We start from the raw sequence: 22,182 nt of genomic DNA on the forward strand, positions 1-22,182 counted from the left end.
GGTGTATGGTGATGGGTGCTCGTCTGAATGATAAATTGATTACTGTGTGAATGTGTGTGTGTTGGGTTTGGTAAATTGAGCTGATATTGGCGAATGGGGGTAGAGGGGAGACTTGAGGGTTGTACAACAAAGGCATTTTAAAAATGCCTTTGTTGCACAATCCCCCTACCTACCATCCAAAATCAGCTCTCCTTCTGAGGCACTGTGGAAGCCAGTGGAGAGGGATGGTATCTTTTTACTGGATATCATTGATGTTTTGTCAAAAATACCATGCTTTCTCCCTTGGCCCCTTAGCAGCTTGCATACACACATGATCCTGTTGAATGTGTTAGGCACTGTGGGGCCCAGGGGACAGGGATGGTATCTTTTTACTGGATAGCTATCATAGATGTCCAGTAAAAAACATCACGTCTGCCCCCTGGGCCCTTCAGCGCCAATTACAAACTCTTTGGCTTTTAACCCCTTTTTTTAAAGTATGCTCTAAAATGCAATGTTTTAATCCATTATTTAAAAAAATTCACGGGGAGAAAACCCCCCGAGCCCACGTTGATTGTTTCGGGCTCCATCACTGCGCTCAGTCGCTATGGCATATCTGGTGGAAATATTTATGTGTTACGCTCACCTGGCTCCCACAGGGGTGTCGAGCGGAACTGGACAGCCACTGTCTCCACCAACGTGATGCTTAGTGCAGAGATGACTGACTGGACTAGCCCACCTAGCTTTGTCTGCTTGACCCGTAGAAGTAGTCTCCTAAAGACGGGGATAGGGAATTAGCCTCCCGTGGATTTAAGTATTAACACCTCACTGCGTCCCCACTTATCACTTCTGACATTCCCTTTCACAAAGCTCACCTTATAGTTTTGTATGATGAGCTCTCCATCCTGCGAAGAATGCAGGGGCGCGTTGATGCCCAGTTACTTCACTGGCATGAGGATATTGGAAGAGTTCTGGACAAATCTTGGCTCCAAACCTCCGGGCGAAAGGCTGTAAGTATATAGTTCTAATGAGTTCAAAATGTCCGATTAATCACTCTTGTCCAATTCCTTGTTTCTTTTGCAGCTTAGACCCAAAAGATGATCGTCTTGTGGCAGCTGAAAGCGTTCAGGTAAGAGTCTGTGTTGTGTACCACTGTCCGGTAAATGATGCCAAGGTTTAACTTACTGCTTTCTCTTTTCTTACAGGTGCATACCTCCTGCGGTAAAATCAGGTAAGCATATGGTGGCAAGAGATTGTCCTTGTTTGTTCCCTTGGCTCCCCTTGTTGTTTTCTTGTCCCCTTTAGGCGCTGGAATGCAGCAACCAGGTGATGGAGACAGCACCGGATCGTAGAGATGCTGCGAGGAACGGTGAGTATGGCGCTGCTGCTGGCGATGCGACGCGTTTAAAATGAAGTCTGTTTCTGGTTTGAAGATGTGCTGAATCCGAAATCAGGTAAGAAATCCAGTAAAGTTCTTGTTCTAACCTTTCTTCTTCTTTCTAGGCGCTCTGGACTCAAGGCGGGCGTGGCAGGATCCTGGATGCTGACTGCAGACACGGTGAGCGTTACGCTGCTGGATGCAGAATAACGCGAAGCATGTGCTGCTCTTCAGGCGTGGTTTAAATAGCCTTCAAGGTAGTCCAGGTAAGTATTCCTCCACAGCCACACCGAGTAACAAAATAGTCCCTAAGATAAAATAGTCCCTTCAAGCCTCACATGGGCTTGGATGCTTGGATCCCTTGCAGCATGGTCTGCATCAGGTAAGTTTTAACATATGAGCCTGGCGCCTGTGGTGCCAGGACTGATGTCCCATATGAGCCTGGCGCCATAGGTGCCAGGATTGTACCCAGATAGCCCCTAACAGGGGTTGCTGGGTTTGCTCCAGGTAACATGATGCCTGCTTGCGGGGTTGATGGACTTGGTCTGGATGCCTGGAGGTAGGCATCATGACAGCATGCCCCTCCGCTTAAAAAATTCACCAGCCACCACTGGCCCTGGGACTATGCTGGGGGCAGGGTGGGGGAGCCCAGGGACTGTGGCGGGAGCAGGATGGGCAGGAGCCATGGGATAGTGGTGGGAGCAGTGTTTGGAGAGCCCAGGGTCTATGGTGGGGTGGGGAGAGCACAGGGACTGGGCTAGGTGTGGGATGAGGGAGGCCAGAGACTGTGATGGGAGAAGGTACGGGTGCCCAGGGACTATACTGGGAGTAGGGTGCGGTGACGGCGCACAATAGTTCATTGCCATTTGGACCTACTGTCCAATTGGAATTTTTGGGGGGGCCGGACCTGCCCACATTTTGCTCGGAGGGCCTGGGTCTAAAAAGTTTGAAGACCACTGCTTTAGAGGCAGTGAAAACAATCATTCTGCAATGTCCTGTGTGTCAAAATCAGCAGCACAGACCCATTCCTCATATTGTCCAGGGCACTTTACGAAGGGGTAAGCTGCCCGGTCAAATTTGGCAGATCAATTATATTGGACCTCTGCCAATCAGTAAAGATTGTCAGTATGCATGTACAATTGTGGACACATATTCTGGATATCTGATGGTACTACCATGTAAGAGAGCCACACAACTGAACACCATTAAATTGCTAGATCAGATTACGTTGTATTACGATGTGTCCTTGCAAATTCAGAGTGACAATGGTTCACACTTTAAAGGCAAGTTGATTCAGAAATATTGTCAGGAAACGAACATTGAGTGGCTTTATCATGTACCATATCACCCCTAAGCGGCAGGTTTGAGTGAACGCATGAATGGTTGTTGAAAGAACAATTGCACAAATCGGGCAATGGCAGACTGGCGTGATCGTGTGTTTGATGCTGTGCAAATTTTGAATAATAGACCATTGACTGAGAATGTGACACCTTTGATGCGAATGGTAACACCCGCATTACAGATGCAACCTAATTAAGCTGAAGAGACTGTTATACTGGGAGTTTACGGCAGGTGCTTTAGCTCCATACTACGCAACCCCAGAATCTGCAGGGGCATTCTCACCAAGAAATCAGGTTAGAACCAAGAGGTAAAATAGGAATTGAAACTGAGTTTGGAGTACAGATTCCGCCTGAACACACGGGATTCATTGCCGTAGATCTGGATTAGCATTAAAAGGCAACCAGGTACTGGGAGGAGTAACAGATGCAGATTACCATGGAGAAATTAAAGTCATTTTAGAAGAATGAATCCAACAACCAAATCACAGCCATCCTGAGTTTCTCGACACTGACAAACAAAATCAAGGAGGTCCTCAAACTTTGGCCTATTCTTAATGTCGGCACTCTCTGCCTAGATACTCCCAGGTTTGCCATCAAAAGAAGGAAAAATCTAAGAGACTCCCTGGTGCATTCATATAAAGACACATAGCCCAAACCCAACACCCTCTGGGGACAGAGCCAAGCAACAGGCCACAAACCCTGCGGGTCGTGCAGCGCATGCTCCAGCACAAAGAGATCCACCAGCATTGACATAGACTGGCACTTCCCATGGACCCAAAAGAATCTGACCAATTGCAATAGCTGCAATGTAATTTACATCATCACATGCCCATGCACCAAACGCTATGTGGGCATGACAACAAAGCCAATTAGGACACGGCTTGCTGAACATAGATCATGCATACGCACCAAAAAAAAAACACAGCACCAATGGTGGAACATTTTCTTGCACAGCAGCATAATCCATCGGATTTCACATGGTCAATCATTGAGAAAATGGCAACACCCAAAAGGGGCGGAAACATCCACGACCTCCTATTCAAAAGAGAACAGCTGTAGATCTTCCGCCTGAAGACCGACAAGACTGGCCTCAATGAACCAACCAGCTGGCAAACCCTGGCCACACTGTGAATACTATAAGCACCTGATGCAGGTGCAATTGGAAGTCAGATAGTAGACAGCATACAACTGAATTTGAGTCTCTGTGCTGAACTATGCAGGAGGGATCTCCTGTTGTGGCTGTGCCATGTGGCTAGAGACTGAGGAATGATCTCTTGTTGTATCTGCACAACCCGGTGCCTGTCTGCTGTGCTGCAAATTCTGTGTTTTTGCAATTCTGCATTGTTACTTTCGTGCCCTTTAATATTCATTCATTGGTTATTCATTTGTATGCCCAGGCCACGACCAACTAACTGTCATAAGACGTCTGCAGTGAGCCTCTTGAAGAGACACAGTGCCAGCATCCCTGGAGGGATGGTGCTTTGCATCTTTGCAATGTGATGTGACAATGGGCAGGCTACAATGAGCAGTTGTTGGATTGTACTTGTAGTTAGAAATAGCGGAATAAAGAAGGAACATGTGCCCTCTGACCATGCCGGCACCTGAGATTATCAAGATGAGTCTACTGGCTACACTACACAGTGTTTCTGTACATTTGAGTAAGCCAGCCTGACTCCAGAATGGCCGCCGGCAGTCCACCTCTGGACGGCCATCTTGTTGTGTGACCACGTGACGCCCAGCGGCGCCATGGTAACAATAAACACAAGGGTCTGGCGAGCCGCAGCGTCGAGAACTCGTGCGCGGCATGCCAGACTCCACGGACACTAGCAGGAGGTAAGCCCCTGTTTCACATCTGACGTGCACTTTGTCACTTCCCCGTGAGCGGGGTCGAGAGACACACGCTCGGCAGGCCAGTGAGTGCGCAGATGGGATCGCACGATCGGATCCCATCTGCAAGGTATATTTGCAGTAGTAGCTGGCGCGCCCATGCGCGGCCAGCTTAACAGTGATGAAAGTGCAACTTTGGGTTTGAAATACTAGAATGCACTCTTCAGTGCTTTCCTTGTTCGTTGTGATTATGCATTCTACATTCTATTGAATATTGTATTTGGCCCCTAGGTTCCAGGCCGCCTCACCCCCCGTGCATAGAGCAACCACCTACATGGAAAGGGTAAGCTTCCCCTCCCCGCTTTGATTTATTAACACAGTGTTTTCAGTCAGTGACTACAAGAGAGGTTTTAAAATGGGAACTTTTTCCCTTGTTTTCTATCCCCCTCACCCCCTCCTGTCATCCTTACAGGTAGAGGATTTCAATCAGTGCAGACAACGCTGCCATTGACACTAAGAAGGTACACACCTTGGTGCCTTCACTATAGCCCTGAGGAATGTGGCATAGCTACCTAGCACCACAGAAACCGGTCGGCTTAAGAATAACCTGATCTAGTGCCTAACACAACCTGCACAGTGTCAGCTTGTTCCTGATAAGGATCCCTTCTTCAAATGAACCCTGAGGGTCCAGTAGTATTAAGAAACCTAAAGAGAGGAACCCACCGAAGAACTTTGGCTTCCCTGTTTTTATAAACACTTGCACCTGCTTTACAGAGAAAACCCATTAAAGACTTTTGTTTTTTCATCTGAAGAGCAGTAGGCACGTGTTCAGCCCGTAGTGGACTAACATGTGCCTTTTAGCACGACACAGTGCATTAACGCGAGCTTGAAAGCCAAGCCAGAGACACATGCTCATTCTAATCTACCCCATTAAATAAGCTGTGTGTTCCCCAAGTGTGACTATTGTATTGGGCAACCCACAGTCGGCAATCCCTGAACATTCCTTTGTGCTTTATATTATGCTTTTGACTAAAACATGGGGTTTAGGTCGACTTGATAGAAGATTTTTGACCTTTTCCAATTTGACAGAATTTCTGGGGTTTTATTTTTGCTCTAAAATGAAATGCAAGGGGAGACCCCCCCACATTCTCCACCCACTTCCCCCACCATAACCTATTCCCTCACCCCACCCCTTACATATTTTTCATTAAATGTGAACGAAATTTCGGCCAAAAAAATGATCAAATGAATGCAGTCAAATTTAAAAGGTCAATTTTTCATAATCAAGTATGCGAATACCAAACATGGAACTTTTGTGCAGTGCATTTTGGTTACTCCACTAGCCATAATGCCCATTTTCTCCACCAGCTGCACTACGTTAGGCTCAGACCCACCAGATCTCAACCTGCATGATGGAAGGCTGCTCACAGTATGTCCTCCATGGCCTGCAGCTCTCCTCCAGCGCGGGGAGCAACAGTGGAATCACTGCATGGGTCGCAGCGCCGTCAGTGCAATCTCTGTGGCTGCCTCAGTGCTCCCTGCCCCCCAACACTGCTCACTGAGGACATGCAGCTTTTAGCTTAATTACGGGGAGCCGCTCTGGTGGACATCCACCGCGGAGCTGCCTCAATGCACTGTTCACCACTGCCCTGCATACCGCTGCAGCCTGTCTCTGCAGCCGCCGGCTTCCAGCCCGGGCATAACATGGGCCTGTTCGCAGATCTTTGTCACAGATCAACTTCTCCGCTGCTGGCCGGTCCCCGCCTCCACCTTCCACCAGTACAGATGTGGTGTGCACACCTCTGCCACTGTTCGCCTCCACGACTTCCGCTCACCAGGTCATCACGACAACCGCTGCACAGAACCGGCCTCTCTACCTGGCTGCCCTGCATCAGGTTCTACTCCAAGTCCCCTCCCAGATCTCAGCCAAAACAGGGTTCTCCACATTTCTCTGAGCTGCACACAGAAAGTTCATATATTAGATGACAAACTATCCAACATGATTGCGAGCTTGGAATCAGCAGAATGTTGTCCGGATCGTTTGGGGGCTATGGGAGCTCATAGGCTCGCAGCCATCTTGGCTGGACTCACTAGCACCCCCTCCTATAGCAACTTATTCTAAAATCTCTTCCATGGTGCCTCCAAGTATCAAAGACTGATGATGTTCCTTGCAATGTCCTTTTCTGTGAAGTCACTTCTGTTGGTGCAATCCATAAACAAACTAGGTTTGCATGTTTGGTATGTGTTATTTTTCCTTGGCTAGTCTGGCATTTGGGGGCAGCCAGTCTAGCCCTTTCGACTGTGGCATACCTTTTTTTCTCGGCATCCTGTCCGGGACAGTAATGTTGCTGTGTGCTCCTGCTTGGCTGCCTGTAGAACAGCGGTCAGGAGTAGGACACGGGCAGCAGTGTGGATGTATGCTCCTGCTCTGCACCCTCCATGAACAACGGTGGGAATAGCAGGAGCACATTCTGTGTCCCACTCAAGGCCATTGACTGCACTGCACGCCCAATAAGGGGCAGAGCAGGAGCACACAGCTCCATGTCCCACTCTTTCCTGAATATGTCCCCATACTATGAGGGGCAAGATCGATTGTGTGTCAATTTAGCATTCATTTTCTATGGTGCATTTGGGGGAAAAAGTAGCAGGACTTTTTTCGTGGCTTACGCTCCCCCCAGCCCCTCACATTCTTGAAATGCTGGATACTCCCTGGGGCAGAGGACTTTGGAATAGACTGCATCCCTAACAGCATAAATACTTCTTGTATTGAAGTCCAAAGATGAATCATGTAAGAGGGAGTGTTTTCTCCCTAATATAAGCAACGTGCTTTGGTGGGTTATTCCACAGAAAGCCTGTTAAGGATGCAATACTGGCTGTATTAACAAGTGTCTTTTTACCTGATGTCATATTCATAGTGACTTGTCTGCACGACGTGGGGAAGTGGCAGGATGTTTAGGGAGCCCCAGCAAAATCCAAGATGGCGGAAATCCTCTCTGGATTAACCTCTCCTCTGGGCTACTCTAACTCCACTCCTTCCGCTGTCTGCTTTTTTTTCAAAAGGACTCCAATAATTAGCACCTTGGTGTGAGCTGGCCATTGACACGTCTTTGAAACACTGGTTCCCTGGTGACCTTCCAAGGAGCGTTCTTGTGTCCTAGAGGAAGGTGTTGACCTTCCTCGGTGGAATCAAAAGAGAAGCTTCCTGGGCCAGGTTCCACTCGGCTGTTGTGGGTAAAACAAGACCAGACAGCTAATACACAATATGCCCTGTCGTGAATGGATCACCCACCGAAGCTGACAATAATATGAAATCCACCAAATGCTGGTTGTATAATTGTGTAACATCTGCAACCACCATGTCTTTACTAGACACAACTAATATTTAGATATTAAAGTGTCACCAGGCAGTACACATCGATGTGTTATTATTATTATGTTTTGAATCAGAAGTGCTGACGTTCAAATATCCACCTGTGCCTACTGGAACTGCATGTGAACAACATTCAGGAATGCATGTGACCCATGAACCCACCCTGCTGCCACTGCAGGGCAGGGTCCAGGATGTCAGGAGATGGCGACAGTAAACGTACATGGGTGCACCATATTTTTCACAGGGAGCATTATGTCGGGGGTCAGTCTCGTTTGCCGACATCCCTTTCTGAAACTGCATTCCTTACTGCTAAGAATAAATAATTATGAGACTATCCCGCCCTCAACAGATGGCATTCTGTTACAATGGTGAACAGGGCACACTATTCTGCATGGTCAGACTTCCTCCTCCATATTAGGCATTGAAACAGAGGACCCGCACTGAAAGGATACTACCACAATGCAGCAGGGTTCCAATACCATAGCTGCCAGATTCCTGTGCCATGTGTGACACCTCAAGCTAGTCTTGATTTTTCCCCAGAACATGCTAGGATGTTTATGCCTATAATGGGGAAAAACAGCTGAAGCATAGCTCAAGGTGCCATGCATGAAACAGGGAAAACAGCTGAAGCATAGTGTCCCCAAGCTCAGGATAGTTTAGGATAAAATTGTCTCACTGCAGAGCACCAATATATCACATCTACCCTATTTTGCTGATCTCTAGCGTGCCATGCACATTATTTTAAAGTCCAAATCAATACAATGCTATTTAAATTGTAATGTTTGGGAGTGGGTGCAGTGCAGGATTTGCAGTATATGTGCAATGTAGTGGGGGCATGTTCTAGTGTTCCATCCTGGGTGCAATATTATTTAGAAACTGACCCAGTGATACCACACCCATAGGAACACAAGTACTGAAAGGGCCTCATTACAAGCTTGAATGTGCAGTTGTGCTCGGGCTAGCTGGGTGGAGACCTGGCAGTCTTCAAAAAGTGCTCCCAAGCCGGGACTTCCCCCGATTAACTGTATAAGAGCCAACCCTTTGAGGCAGCTTTTTCACTCAAGTGCTGCATGATTAAAGGGCTGCCCGTGGGGATAGGTGCTTTCGATTAGAAAAAATAATAGTGCCCCTGCCTCTCCTTTTTTTCTAATTTGAAGCACCTACTCCCGCGGGCAGCCCCTCAATCATGCAGCACTTGAGTGAAAAATCTGCCTGAAGGGGTTGGTGGCTTCTATAGTTAGGCAGCAAGCATGCAGGCATCCCTTTAACCACACAGCTAAATTAGAGTTGAGGGGCTCCCTCAGGGGATTGGAGCCTCACAAAGAAAGAAAAGGAGAAGCGGGGCACACTGTCATCAATCCTTTTGGTGCGCCCTACCTCTCCTTTTGTTTCTTATTCACATGTTCCAACCCCCGCAGGCCACATGAGGACGGGATCAAACCCTGTGTTTAAGAAACAAAAGGAGAGGCACGGCGCATCAAAGGGTTGATAGCAATGCTCCTCATCTCTCCTGCTTGACTTCCACTGCTTGAGAGCCAAGCAATTGCCAGCCCCTCCCCCCTACAATGCTTACCCCATGCCTAGGACATACAACCCTGTCTCCCCCCACTTCGATTGTTCCTTGCACTGGGCGATGGATTTTGCGGGTACATTCAGATCTAGCAACAAACACGGAATGAAGACCTATATCTGGGCTGGGTTCTTGGTTGTCTGCATATCCCCTTGGAAAGTTCACAGTGAAAGACAAGGCATCTCTCAAAGTCGGAAGAAAGCCGGTGTCCTCGTCCGTCTTCTGGGGACTTTTATTCCAGCTTCTTCCTGCCTTCCTTGTTCCTTCCAGCTCCAGCTCCTTCCTGCCTTCCAGCTTCAGCTCCATCGTAGCGCGTTTCCTGTAGGAGCATAGCAACTATGTCACATGATACGGACTTGTTGGGTCCTTTCCTCTAATAGGAACTGAACTAATGTACACAGAACTTACGATGGCAGCGGTGATTATTCCCGAGAGCGCAAGGTACGGAACGCCCAGTGGGATAGTACACCGCAAGCGGGTGTTCAATATCCATTCACAGTTGTAGTAGAAGTAGTGGTTCTGTGCAACTTCTTCTACCCAATGATGCTATTCCGGCCCTATAGGCTTTTCTTAGGTCACTGAAAGGGTAGTTCCTGGCATACTTCTCATCGTATACTACGAAAATGCGCTCCCCACCATTGGTTAGAACGCGTTGTGACTTCAAAATTTACAGTGGCAAATATTGTACGAATTTTAAGCAGCGAATTAAAGATAGTGGGTCGATCATAACGTTTCGGAGAAGCAAGGGAAAATGTAAGTTAAAGATGATAAGGAGAACGCATTGTTAGATATCACGCTTGCATAGCTCTCAACTCACACGCTTTTGGCGGGTGTCACCCGCCTTGTAAACAGCTGTCTCACCCGCCAAGCCTCATGCACGCCCATTCGTTTCAATGGACCTCTCACCCGCCAAAAATAAAATCGGGTGTTTTCACCCGCCTTTGCGACATAAATGGTTGAGAGCTATGCGCTTGGGAAGCTCCCCTAGTACCGTTTTCGTATTACTTGAAGGTTCCGACACATAGAAAAATAGAAGGTCCATATTTTGATTTTATTGTAGAATTTTGAAAAACAACTATTGAATATGCGCTCCCCTAAAATGCATAAAAAATCTGAAAGCCTATGCAACAAGACTTTCAAACTGCAACATGCCCTGCTTTTTTATTGGATGTGATATATATTTATTGGGCCTTTTAGAGAGTGCCCCGTCCTCTCATATTTGTCAACATGCCCCATTCAACTCTGGAGATTCTAGCCCAGCCCTGTTTTTTTAGATCTTCGTTTTGGGACTTATTTATATATGTTTGCATTTATTACAGCGCACAAAACTCTCCGGTATCTAGGCGCTTGTTACATTGAGGAAAAGAGAGGAAGGGAGGGGTGGGGAGATTCAGTGGGAGGAGAGAAGAGTCTTAGGAGGAGCAAAGTTAATTGAATAGCCATGTCTTAAGTTTCTGCGGAAGGTCCAATAGGCCTGTTCTTTGCTGGTGGGAGATTGTTCCTGAGGTTGGTGGCCACGACAGGGAACTTGTGCCCCGCCCCCACCGAATGGCGATTGAAGTTGGGGATTTTCAAGAAGTGAGAATTTGCCGATCTAACAGGTCGGGCGGGGGGTATTTCTCCACGCAGCGTGAGAGGTAGGGCGGGGTAGTGTTGGAAAGACATCGATGGACCAGTGACAATGTTTTGAACTTGATCCTTTCCCAGATAGGCAACCAGTGTGCATCTCTCCTGGCTTTGGAAATGTGGTCAGATTTGGAGAGACCAATGGCCACTCGCAGAGCATTTTTCTGAATCGTCTGGAATTTAAGGTTGCGTTCAGAGGCACCGGTAAATAGGGCGTTAAAGTAGTCAAGTTTAACTCCTGTGATTGCTCTTGCAATCATTAGGCGGTTGGGAGTGGAGAGGAAGGGCCTGCTGGCATGAACCAGTTTGTCTCTGTACGCTGCAGATGAGGCAATCGAGGCGTCCAGGTAAATGCCAAGGGTTTTGGCAGTGGCAGTGATTTGGGACTGTCCATGACAAACTCCTTGTAGGCTGGGTCGGTGTTGCAAAGTGTGGAGTGGGAGCCAACAACGAGGATTTTGGTTTTATCGTCGTTAAGGCAGAGTAAGTGAGAAGCCATCCAATTATTTTATGATTTAGTATACAGAGTTTATGGTGGCTAAATCCTGGGCGTAAGAGCCGGAAAGTGGGATAAAGAACTGCGTGTCATCCGTGTAATTCGTGTAGGATATGCCTAGTAGGTCAAGGTGGTCGAAGAGGGGTTTCGTATAAATGTAGAGGGTGAGTGAGAGGCAAGATCCTTGGGGACTCCACAGGTGACAGGAGTAGGTTCAGAGGAAAGGTCATTGATGAAGACACATGAGGATCTATCGGCTAGGAAAGACCTAATCCAGTTGGTGGCAGATGGCGAGAAATTAGCTGTCGGGCGAGTTGGGAGCAGAGGATTTGGTGGTCCACCAAATCTAATGCTGCAGAGAGGTCCAGCATCATCAGGCGGGCCGGTTTGTCAACGTCCTTTATGGCATCGATTTGAATTTTCAAGTCAAGTAGGGCAGTTTCAGTGCTGTGTTTGGGACAGAAACCTGATTGGCGAATGCCCAAGATATTTTTTTCCTCAAGGTACTGTTGAACCTGGATATAGTTAACACGATCCAGGATCTTGAGGAGGTAGGGTACCGTAGTAATGGGACAATAGCTTGTTGGTGTTGAAGTATCTAGGGAGGGTTTCTTGAGAGCCGGTGCGACCCATGCTTCCTTCACGGATGTTGGCACTGAGTTGGTGGAGAAGGAGGCGTTGATGATGGCTCTGAAGAGGGGAATAAGTGACTCAGCACAGTCTTTAATGCTTGGAGCTGGGCAGGTGTTGCCTTTGCAGCGTGACGGTTTGAGGCTCTTGATCTTGGTTACTTCCAAGACAGGGTGGAAGTTGAAGGGGGTGCTAGTGTGGGTAGGTAAGGTACTGGGTGCTATGGACTGTGGTGGTTTGGTTAGCATGGCAAGTTGTTTAAAGAGGATTTTTCCGTTGAGGGAATTGACCTGTCCAGTGAGGGCGTCTTGGATTTTGTCACACCAGGTGCTGTCCACTGTCGGGTCTGGCTGAGGGGGAAGGGCGTCTCTAGCCCCATTGAGAATTGTGAAAAGTTCCCAGGAGTTGGAGGTGGCGTTGCTGATTCAGAAATTGGAGCTGTTGCCTTTGCTCACGTGGCTTTCCCTTCTATACTTTTTGGCAAGGGAGGAGAAGAGGGTGTTGGATGCAGGGGATGTCATTTTTTTCAAGTTAACTACAAGGTGTGCTTTTTGGCAGAGGCTTCAAGGAGTTCAGGCGTAAACCAAGTGTTTTTTTAAAGTGAGGGTTTGGCTTTCCTGAGTTTGAGAGGGGCAAGTGTGTCAACTGTCTGTGCATTTGTTTTCTTGTACAGGTCGCCCAGTGCTGCTGGATCTGTCACTGAGGATAGGGGGGGTGCGCAAGCGTAGCAAGTAGCGGTGCAAGGTTGGTGGAGTTGAGGTTTTTTTGTGCACCAGGCCATACATTCAGGTTTAGCAGAGTGGGCTCGTCTGGGGCGTTCTGAATGGGGGATTTTGAAGGCGATGGTCCGACCATGGGCAGGGGGAGATGATGGGGATGGGAATGTTACAATTGAGGTCGCTGATCCAGTCTAGGGTGCTCCCTTGGTCGTGGGTGGGCTTTAGCGAGCATTGCGTAAAGCCAGCATGGTTAAGTGCCATGGCTACACTGGTGGCTACTGAGTTTGCTGGGTTGTTGAGGCCTAGGTTGAGGTCTCTAAGGATTACCACTTTTTAAGTTGGGCTTGATGGCGAGAAAATGCTTTGCAGTAAATTATCTTTGAATGTAGGGCTGGGGCCAGGTAGGCGGTAGATGAGGAGGATGGTGATGGAATCGGTCGGGGACATGGAGATCTTGGCGAGTAGGGATTTGCAGTTTTGGATGACGTTGGTTTGTGTGACTCTGATAGTGAGGGTGTTTTAAAGATTGTATTGTATTGTTTATTTATATAGCGCCTACACACAAGACACTGTTTGAAAGTGCTCAAGTAGGGTGGGAACAAGGGGAAAAACAACAGTCGCTCAGAGTCCTTGAATTTCTGAGAAGATAATAATCTGCACAGGCGGAGTAAGTGATTATATTACATTTAACAATTTAGATACAGCAAATGGGCCTCAGGGCGATTCTGCAGTTTTACCAATTGCACATTAAAGAGTGAAGACAAGGGAGAACAGACAAATTATCTTCAGGCAAGGTGTATTAGGAACATGCAAGGTCCAGACAGTCATAGGAGAGGGGCGGTCAAAGTGCTCCCAGTCGGTGGAGACTGGGGTAAGTGCAGAGAGAGCCACTCTCTTGGGTTAATTCTGAAGTGCATGGGGGAGGTTGGAGTGCAGGGCCCTGAGACAAGTGCAGAGAGGACTGACGGGGGTCCCCAGGACCTGTGAGACTCTGAGGTATGCCAGGCAGCCAGTCGGCAAACTGTAAGGAAGAAATAAAAAGGGCAAAGAGCTAGGTTAGGAAGGTAGAGGGAGAGAGAAGGAGGAGGAGAACAGGAGGGTCTTGAGGAGTTTCTGGAACTTAAGAAGGTCAGACGCAAGACGTAGGGCGGCAGGTAGGCTATTCCAGAGGGAGGCGCCTGCTGAGGATACGGATCTCCCACCAAATCGGCTCACTCGCAGAAGGTTGGAGGTAGATGAGCTGAGGGCTCGTGAGGGACAGTATTTAGGAAGGCAGCGTTGCAAGTAGGTAAGTCCCAGGCCCCAGAAAGCCCTGTGGACAATGCAGATGGTCTTGAACTTGATCCTAGCAGCCACTGGGAGCCAATGAAGGGATTTCAGTGTAGGAGAGATGCGGTTCCTGGGCTTGAGGCCAAAGATAAATCTTGCGGTTCTGATCTAGATGAGTTGTGGGGGACAAAGGGTCGAAGAAGGAAGGTTGAGGAAGAGGCTGTTGCAGTAGTACAGCCTAGAGGGAACCAAGGCTATAGAGACAGTGAGCCGCTGTGGGGAAGTGAGGAAAGGTAGAGTACCTCTGAGGGGTTGTAGCTGATAGATTTTTTTGAGATGTCGGAGATGTGAGAAGAGAAGGAGAGAGTGGAGTCGATGATGGCAACACCCCCTCCACTTTTAGAGGATCTGTCACATTTTAGGAGGGATGGCAATGGAAAGGGCTGGGCCTGCGGCAGTGTGGAGCCAGATTTCCGTGATGGCAAGCAAGTCGAGGTTGTTTGAGGTTATAGGTCAAGGATTTCACTTGCGCTGTTCGGGAATGATCTTGCATTGATCAGCGCGCAGTTGATGGTCTTCCAGATAGGCCTGGCGGGTGTGCATGTTTGCGGATGTCGCAATGGCTGTGGCGCGTAGAGAGGGAGGCGAGGAATGAACTTGGTGTGGAGTCTGAGGAACCTGTTTTCTCACAGGGTGCAAAGTGATGTCAGAATCAGTGATTTCAGGTTGCTTGGGGACAGGTATGCGAATCTGTGGTGGGCGGAGTGATTGAGGAGCGTGTTGTGGGACCCATGCAGTCAGACAGGGGCATAGCCTGAGGAGGCTGTTCCTTGTAAGGATCGGAGGGGGCGTAGCGAGGGCAGAATCAGGGATTTTGGGTTGCGTGGGGCCTGGTCCGTGAATCTACGGTGGGCGCAATCTTAGAGGAGCGTGGTAAGCTATTCCTCAAAAGGACCATAAGGGGCATACCGATGGTGGCCTGAGAGCATCGAGCTGATAAGGGAGTAGGTGGGGTGGCCTGTAAGTGCTTAGTGGAGCGGATTGAGTTCTGGATTTCCCCATTATAAATCGTTTTTTATGACCACAAAGAGTGGTCTGGAGAGATCCGGAAATCCTGAACTTGCAGGGGCCCTTGGACAAATGGGTAGAGAGTTGATCTGAGAATGGGGTGTTTCTTGAAGGTACCACTGTAACTGCCCCGGAACTAAAAGAACAAGGGAAGGGTTCACTAAACAAAATGCTACTAACCTGAGACCCGTACATACTTTAAGAGCCTCCATGCAAACCCTGCCACACAGTTGCAAAAGCACAGATCAGCTTTTGGAATGTATAGACATTAAGAAATGCAAATTCAGGAAGATTAAAGTAGTGGACATATATGTTACTTCTAACAGTCCTCTTATACATCAACTGCTGCAGCTTAGAGCTGTTTGCTCCAGTGATTTGAAGCTGGTGGAAATCCTGGTGGAAATCCTGCTGGCTACTACCAATGCCAATTGGGCTTGAATACATATTGCATCACTGATTGTTTATGAACGTATTATGCATTATGCCACCAAGTTTCTGGAGCTTGGTTAAGAACTATCAGGTTCACCTGGCTCCGGGAAAGAAATGGCAAGACAAGACAGAAACATTTGAAAAGGGGAATTTACTAACATAGTTGGTTATAGAAAAAAATGCAAGAAAGGTTGCGGGGGCGATTAATGAAGGGTACACTAATACCAGCGATGAAGCATTTGATAATACAATGGGGAGAACCTAGAGAAGGTTGATCGACCACAACCCCATAGCCTTGACTTGCGTTTTCTTTCTTGCTATACCAGGGGCCATAATTCCTTTTTGAAAGCTGGGAAGTGGTTAAAAGAAATATTAAGTTCAGAAATGTTTGCACTACAAGCAACATGGCTATTAGAAGGAGTCACTTTTGCTGGTTACCACAGGCCAGTGAGAAGTAATGCAATGGGGAGACTACAGAGGTTTAATGTTGGGAGCTGGAAACTCCGTTAGGTTAACAGAAATATCTGATATATCAAACCCCCATATCCTTGCTGGAAATATAAAATTGAAGAGGAATGGGGACAGATCTCCAGGTGTTGCTAATAATCATAAATAGCCCTCCTGGTAATGTAGCAACATTGGATATTATTGAGCTTTGTGATAGTATTATAAACAATTGGTTGCAAGCTAACCAAGAGGGGTTATACATTGTAATGGGGGATCTTAATTACCAAACAAAAAGTGATTTAGAGAAACCATACAGGAATAGACATTGGGTGGAGGCTGTGACTCCAGATGGGAATAGAAGCCCTAATGTTCTGGACCACTGGCCAGGATTTATAGAATCACATGGCTTGTACCAACTGTGCAACAAAGAGTAATGTTCCTGCTATTACATATGCTTGGAGCAATGGACGAACCTTCTCATGGTTAAATAACCTTTCAGTCCCCTGGCCAATTTTCACAAAGATTTTGGGATTTAAGTTAATACCAGTAAAGACTAGTGATCATGTAACCACTAGATTCCCACTCAATAATTAATGCCAAAACAATTGTAGATTATATGGGGGAATCAAGGTGAACAGCTCAGGTTCTAAAATCTTGTGGTCAAATAAAATTATAAAGCTGTTTAACACTAGACTAGCTTCATGTGTTACTATAGCTAGTGGTGTCAGCTTAGAGAATAATGTTAGTATCGAAGTAGCAAAGAAAGAAGTGCTGGAGGAGATGCAGACTCTTTTGAAAAAGGTAAGATATATTGGGAGAGAGTATAAAGGTATTTATTGTATATGACTCCAGGATAGCAGAGAAGAAAAAAAGGATCTATGTGATCACTGCAACCCTCACAATTGCGACGGCCGAAAATGCAGACTTAAAAAAAATATATATATATTTTTAAAACCCCTTTACACCACATATATATGCAGGGGGAGACCCCGCACCCCCGGTATTAATATTATATCCTACACACCCCAAGATATATATGTGGTGTAAGGAGGGGGTCTAAAAAAAAGTCTGCTTTTTCGGCTGTCGTAATTGTGAGGACGACATTACCCAAAAAAATATATAAGAAAGAAGAAGCTTGATGGGGTAAATGAGCATAAATTGATAAGGAGCGCACACATGATATATAAAAACATGGTAAGAGAACATAGAACTACTTTAGCTACTTCCCAATGGTTTAATTTATGTAGAGTGCTCCGGGATAAAGAGACATAAGCATTCTGGTGGTGTATAATACGTCGGTGGCTGGAGCTGATAAAGGACAGGAAATGATTCCCATCTCCTCTGATATGTGTATTAATTATATCACAGAACTATATAATTCTGGAAAAGAAAGGGAGGAATTTCCTTTGATGGGTTGTGTTAATATTGAGAGTAGTCACCACAATATATCCATTGGAAGTATTTTATGCCATATATTAAAACTTAAGGCATCCAAAGCTCTGTGCCCCGAATGGATTTCTAACATAGTGTTAAAGGTGGACCCGGAGCTATGGGATATAATATAAAATGTGCAATTCCAAATTATACTCCTGTTGAGTGTGATACCTCAAATCTGGAGGGAGTCAGTCATGATCCCCATATACAAAAAAGGCCCAGAGAAGACCCCACAAATTATCAACTGTTGGCCATGGTTGATGCTTGTTCTAAAGTGTTTGCTCAAACCCTAATGATAAGCATCAATTAATGGATCAAACAAAGCAAATATTAAAGAACCAACAGGCAGGTTTTAGAAGGGGTTATAGCACTCTTTCGAACCTTTGGATACTGACATTCTTGGAAAGAAGGGCTAAAATGAGTGGGGGTACCTCTCTCTATGTCTTCTTTGTTGACTACAAAGTAGAATTCATGGTTATAAGAGCCCGTCTATGGCGGAAATTGGAGAAGTGGGGATTGGATCTGGGGATTATACTTTTTTTTTTTTTTTTTTTTTTATACTTTATTTAACCCGAAGGTTTTTAAAAGATTGTGTTACATTCCTTCGTGTGCTCAGTCTGTTTGGCTACTTTTCTTTATCTAACGTTAAGACGATTGAGACCTGGATTTGCGCTGTGGATGTAACCCAAGTTGTATGGCCACCTCCAATTAGCCTTGCCCACCAGATCTCCTTGTCAAAGGTGTGAGCTGTAGCTAGAACCGCCTTCAGATAGGGTCTACTTATGGCCTCAACTCCTGGGCATGATAGGAGGAAGTGTCTCATTGTTTCGACTACTGACACGTCTTTGCAGAATCTGCATTTGTTTGATGGAGCCAAGCCTTGTATATTCAGAATTTCGTTGGTATGTAGCAGATTAAGGTGGGCTCTGAGAAACGTGCTCCTTAGCTTGCGATTTGGGTATTTTTTCAGGAACGGTTGTAGCTCATGTAATTTATAAGACATGATTTTCCATTAGCTCTTTTTTGCAGCATTGTATTTGGTCCAGTTTCGCTTCTTGTTCCTTGTACAATTGGTTCAGGACCACACATCGACCTCCCTCTGCCTCGTTGTTTATAGCTTCAAGTAGCTCCAGGCGATTCTCCAACAATAGCTTCCTGAACAGCATCATGATGTTTCTTTCCACTATCGAGACAAGAGAGAGCTGGCTCATTTCCCGTTTTATCAAGACCATTGGCATATTTTTCGGTAGACCTGGCATGGCTTCGGCACCATAGGCAAGTGTGGGAACGACCTTTGTAATAGTCCACAATCGGTATGAGGGAAAATCGACCGAATTTCTTGTCTATTGCTTTTGCCTGGGAGGTTAGGCTCTTTATTTTCGCCAGCAGATGTTTTTGCATAGCATTTTCTTGTTGTGAGTTGTACACCATGAAACCTAGGTATTTAAATTATGTGACTTTCTCAATGCGCTCTCCCTCCAGGGACCATGTAAAGGGGTCGCTTTTTTCTCTCCCCTTTCCAAAGAATAGAATTTTGGTTTTTGGCTTGTTTATTTCGAGGCCGTTGTCAAAGATGTATTCGGCAAAATTAGTGAGTTGTCTCTGCAACCCTATTGCTGTTTGATTGGCCAGGATGATATCATCCGCATACAAAATTCTTGAAATCTTCGTGTTTCCAATTTGGGGAGGAAACGATCTGACCTTGTGCTCTGTTTCTTTATAGTCGCCTATAAAGCTCAGGAAAGCGCCGGGGCCAGTGGGTAGCCTTGCTTGACCCCCTGGTTTGTCGAGATTTCTTCTGATAATAACCCTTGATGGTCGAGCCTCACTTGTATTCTTGTGTTCGTGTGGAGTGCTATAAGAGGATGTAATAAAGCCGCTGGGCACTTCAAAGAACTTAGCTTTTCCCAAAGCCTCGTTCTGTTGACTTGATCGGAGGCTTGGCTCAAATCGATGAAAGCCATGTAGGTTTGTGGTCCGCCACCTAAAGACTGGCTTTTTAGAATGTTAACCGTTAAGATGTTAATAGTTGTCCCCACGTTCTTTTTGAACCCAGATTGAAACGGGTCATTGTAAGGTGCCGAGCTGGCCCAGCTTTGAAAGTGTTGCAGAAGAAGTGAGCCATAAACTTTACCAATCACATTTCGATAGGCCGAAAGTTCTTTGGATCATCTCTATTCCCTCTTTTGTAAATAGGTACCATTACAGCACTGGTCCAGGATTCGGGTAATACTTTCACTGTTGGAACTCTTCGGATTACTTCACTAATGAACCCTGCCCAGGCCTCTGGGTGTTCTTTCAAGTGCATGTTAGTCAAGCCATCTGGGCCTTGAGCCCTTGAGTTTTTCAATTTTTTCAAGATTTGTAATATATCTTCGTAATCATGGAGCTCGGCCCAGGGCAATATGCTTAGATCGTGTGTGTTTGTAGTTGCAGCGGAGGGATCAAAGAAGAGATTTTCAAAATGCGATATCCAAGTATCCTCACCAATACCATTGATTAGCGAATCAGAGTTGGACCGTTCGGTTGCATTGATCAGGGCCCAAAATTCACGGGGATTTTTGCCACACACACATCTCAACATATCCTCTGAGTCTCTTTGGTACAAGGCGTGGCAATGTTCTATTAGCCACGTCTTATAATTCCTTGTCTCAAGGGACAGGGCCTGTTTATTAGTTTCGGAACTGTCTCTCACAAATCTTCTCTTTAATTTTCTGAGTAGGTGCCTTCTGATGACCAGAGTTTGATCGTAGGTATGAACTGATTTATTGATGTGTGTTTCGCTTTTCCATCTAGGTTTCTTGAAGATGTTCAGCAAAACGCTATAGTCAGGTGGCATACAGGCATCATCCGATGACCCCAACTGGACATATTTGGTTGCCAGAGAGATGAGGTTGTTTAGGCTCAGTGAGAGGCGATTTACCTTTCGAATTGACTTCCAGATTCGGGGTGAACAGTGTTTTTTCAACCGAAGTGGCAGGCCAGGCTATACATAGCAAGTTGTGATCGCTCGCCTTAGTTTTCACAATGTAAAAGGACGCTATAATTGCCAGTAGAGAGATGAAACAAAGATATAATCTATTGTAGCCGACGAACTGCGCCCTTCCCATATTGGGAGGTGGTTTGTGCTTGGAAATATTGTGTCCAGGTTGATGAGATCTTTAGAGTTTGTCAGCAGCGTCAATTTTTTCCTTCGCAGTTCAGCCTTAGTTCCGGCCGACCCTGGGGATTTCTTTGCACATACGGCATTCAGGTCTCCACAGACATATAGGTGAGGTACCGAATAGTCGATGTAGGCCTTGTCAATTTCTTTTTCCATCATGTCCAGGAACTCTTGGTTTGTCAGGATTCCAATAGACGTTTATAATTATCGCTGTTGTTGACACTGATTATTCAGTTCTACATTCCAGTAGTTCCATTTCACTTGCACTGAAATCATGAAAAGAGATACTGTCAGGATTTTAGTCAATTTGATCCCCTTCCCACTTTTGATTGGAATTAGCAGGCCCGAAGAAGGTCTCCCTTTCGGCAGCTTTTTGGCTGGTGCAAAAGCTATTTCAAAACCATCCAGGATAGGCTTGGTGCTCAGCCATGTCTCCTGGAGATACAAGATGTCGAAAGAAGCCAGATTTACGTCTCGCGGTACAGTGAGATGCGCAAACCTGCATGCGTTCCAGGAGCCTAAATTAGCATTATAGTTGTTTAGATGCCATGTAGTGTCTTCGAAGGAGTTTTGCACAGACTTGAGTTGCTATTTTTTTTGAAGGGCCAATGCTTTCGGAAGCCATGCCCAAAGATTTTGTAGGGGGTTGGATTTTTCCTTGTCTTCATTTTGTTTTCGATGAATTGTAACAGTCTGAGTACAAGTTCTTTTGATGGACGTTAAAGGGCCACAGGGATTTCTTTCATATTTCGTCATGGCCTCCTCTTGTCGTTCTTTATGATTTTCCAAAGTGGGCCGTGGTATTTCTGATTTTTTTGCTGTTGCCGAGTAGGTTCTTGTCTTATGCGCAATACTTGGTGTTTCTGTCAATGATACTGATGGCTTTACATTGTTACGCTGCTCCGAATGATGATTTTGAATAGTATCGTGAGGAGGTCTATCGGTCTTGGTGGTTTCTTTCCTTTTCTTTGGGCCGGAATAGTTAGTGCTAGACTTTGGAAATTCCTCATATTGCTCATATCCGGCAGCATCAATTTCTCTTAAATCATATCCCAGTTTTAACAGGTTTTTCAGGGAGTCACGCAGCTTCTGTTTGTCGGATCGTGAGATGATAAAAGGTAGAAGGTGGCTTGACGGCCTTCATGGATCGGCTCCACTATTTGCAAGTCGCAACAAATATCTTGGCTAACCTATGCGGATGATACAATCCTTTTGGATTCAACCCCAATAAGTTTGCAATGCTCCATGATTGAGTTCAAATGGTATTCTGAGGAAAATGGCTTCATTGTTAAACATAGGAAGACTAAAATCATGGTCTTGCAAAATAGCAGACAAAAGTAAATAAAATTTGAATGGAGGGTTGACAATGAAGCCATTGAGGCCGTGGAGCGTTCTGTATATCTTGGCATCCTTTTTTATTTGCTCATATAATGGAGAAAA

At 46.2% G+C, this 22,182-nt stretch overlaps 1 protein-coding gene across 2 annotated transcripts in view; it reads left to right on the forward strand.

Annotated features, from left to right (window-relative positions):
- The first annotated feature begins 9,796 nt into the window (after nt 1-9,796).
- The window catches only part of COMMD10 (COMM domain containing 10), a 1,364,001-nt gene continuing 1,351,615 nt past the window's right edge, over nt 9,797-22,182 (forward strand). For both annotated transcript variants that reach the window (XM_069625537.1, XM_069625538.1), the window contains exon 1: nt 9,797-9,902. In XM_069625537.1, the coding sequence (XP_069481638.1) occupies nt 9,853-9,902 (50 nt within the window). In that variant the 5' untranslated portion in view covers nt 9,797-9,852. The remainder of the gene's footprint in view (nt 9,903-22,182) is intronic.

The sequence above is a fragment of the Ambystoma mexicanum genome, chromosome 6p, assembly GCF_040938575.1.
Source record: "Ambystoma mexicanum isolate Mex_15411 chromosome 6p, UKY_AmexF1_1, whole genome shotgun sequence".
Lineage (NCBI taxonomy): Eukaryota > Metazoa > Chordata > Amphibia > Caudata > Ambystomatidae > Ambystoma > Ambystoma mexicanum.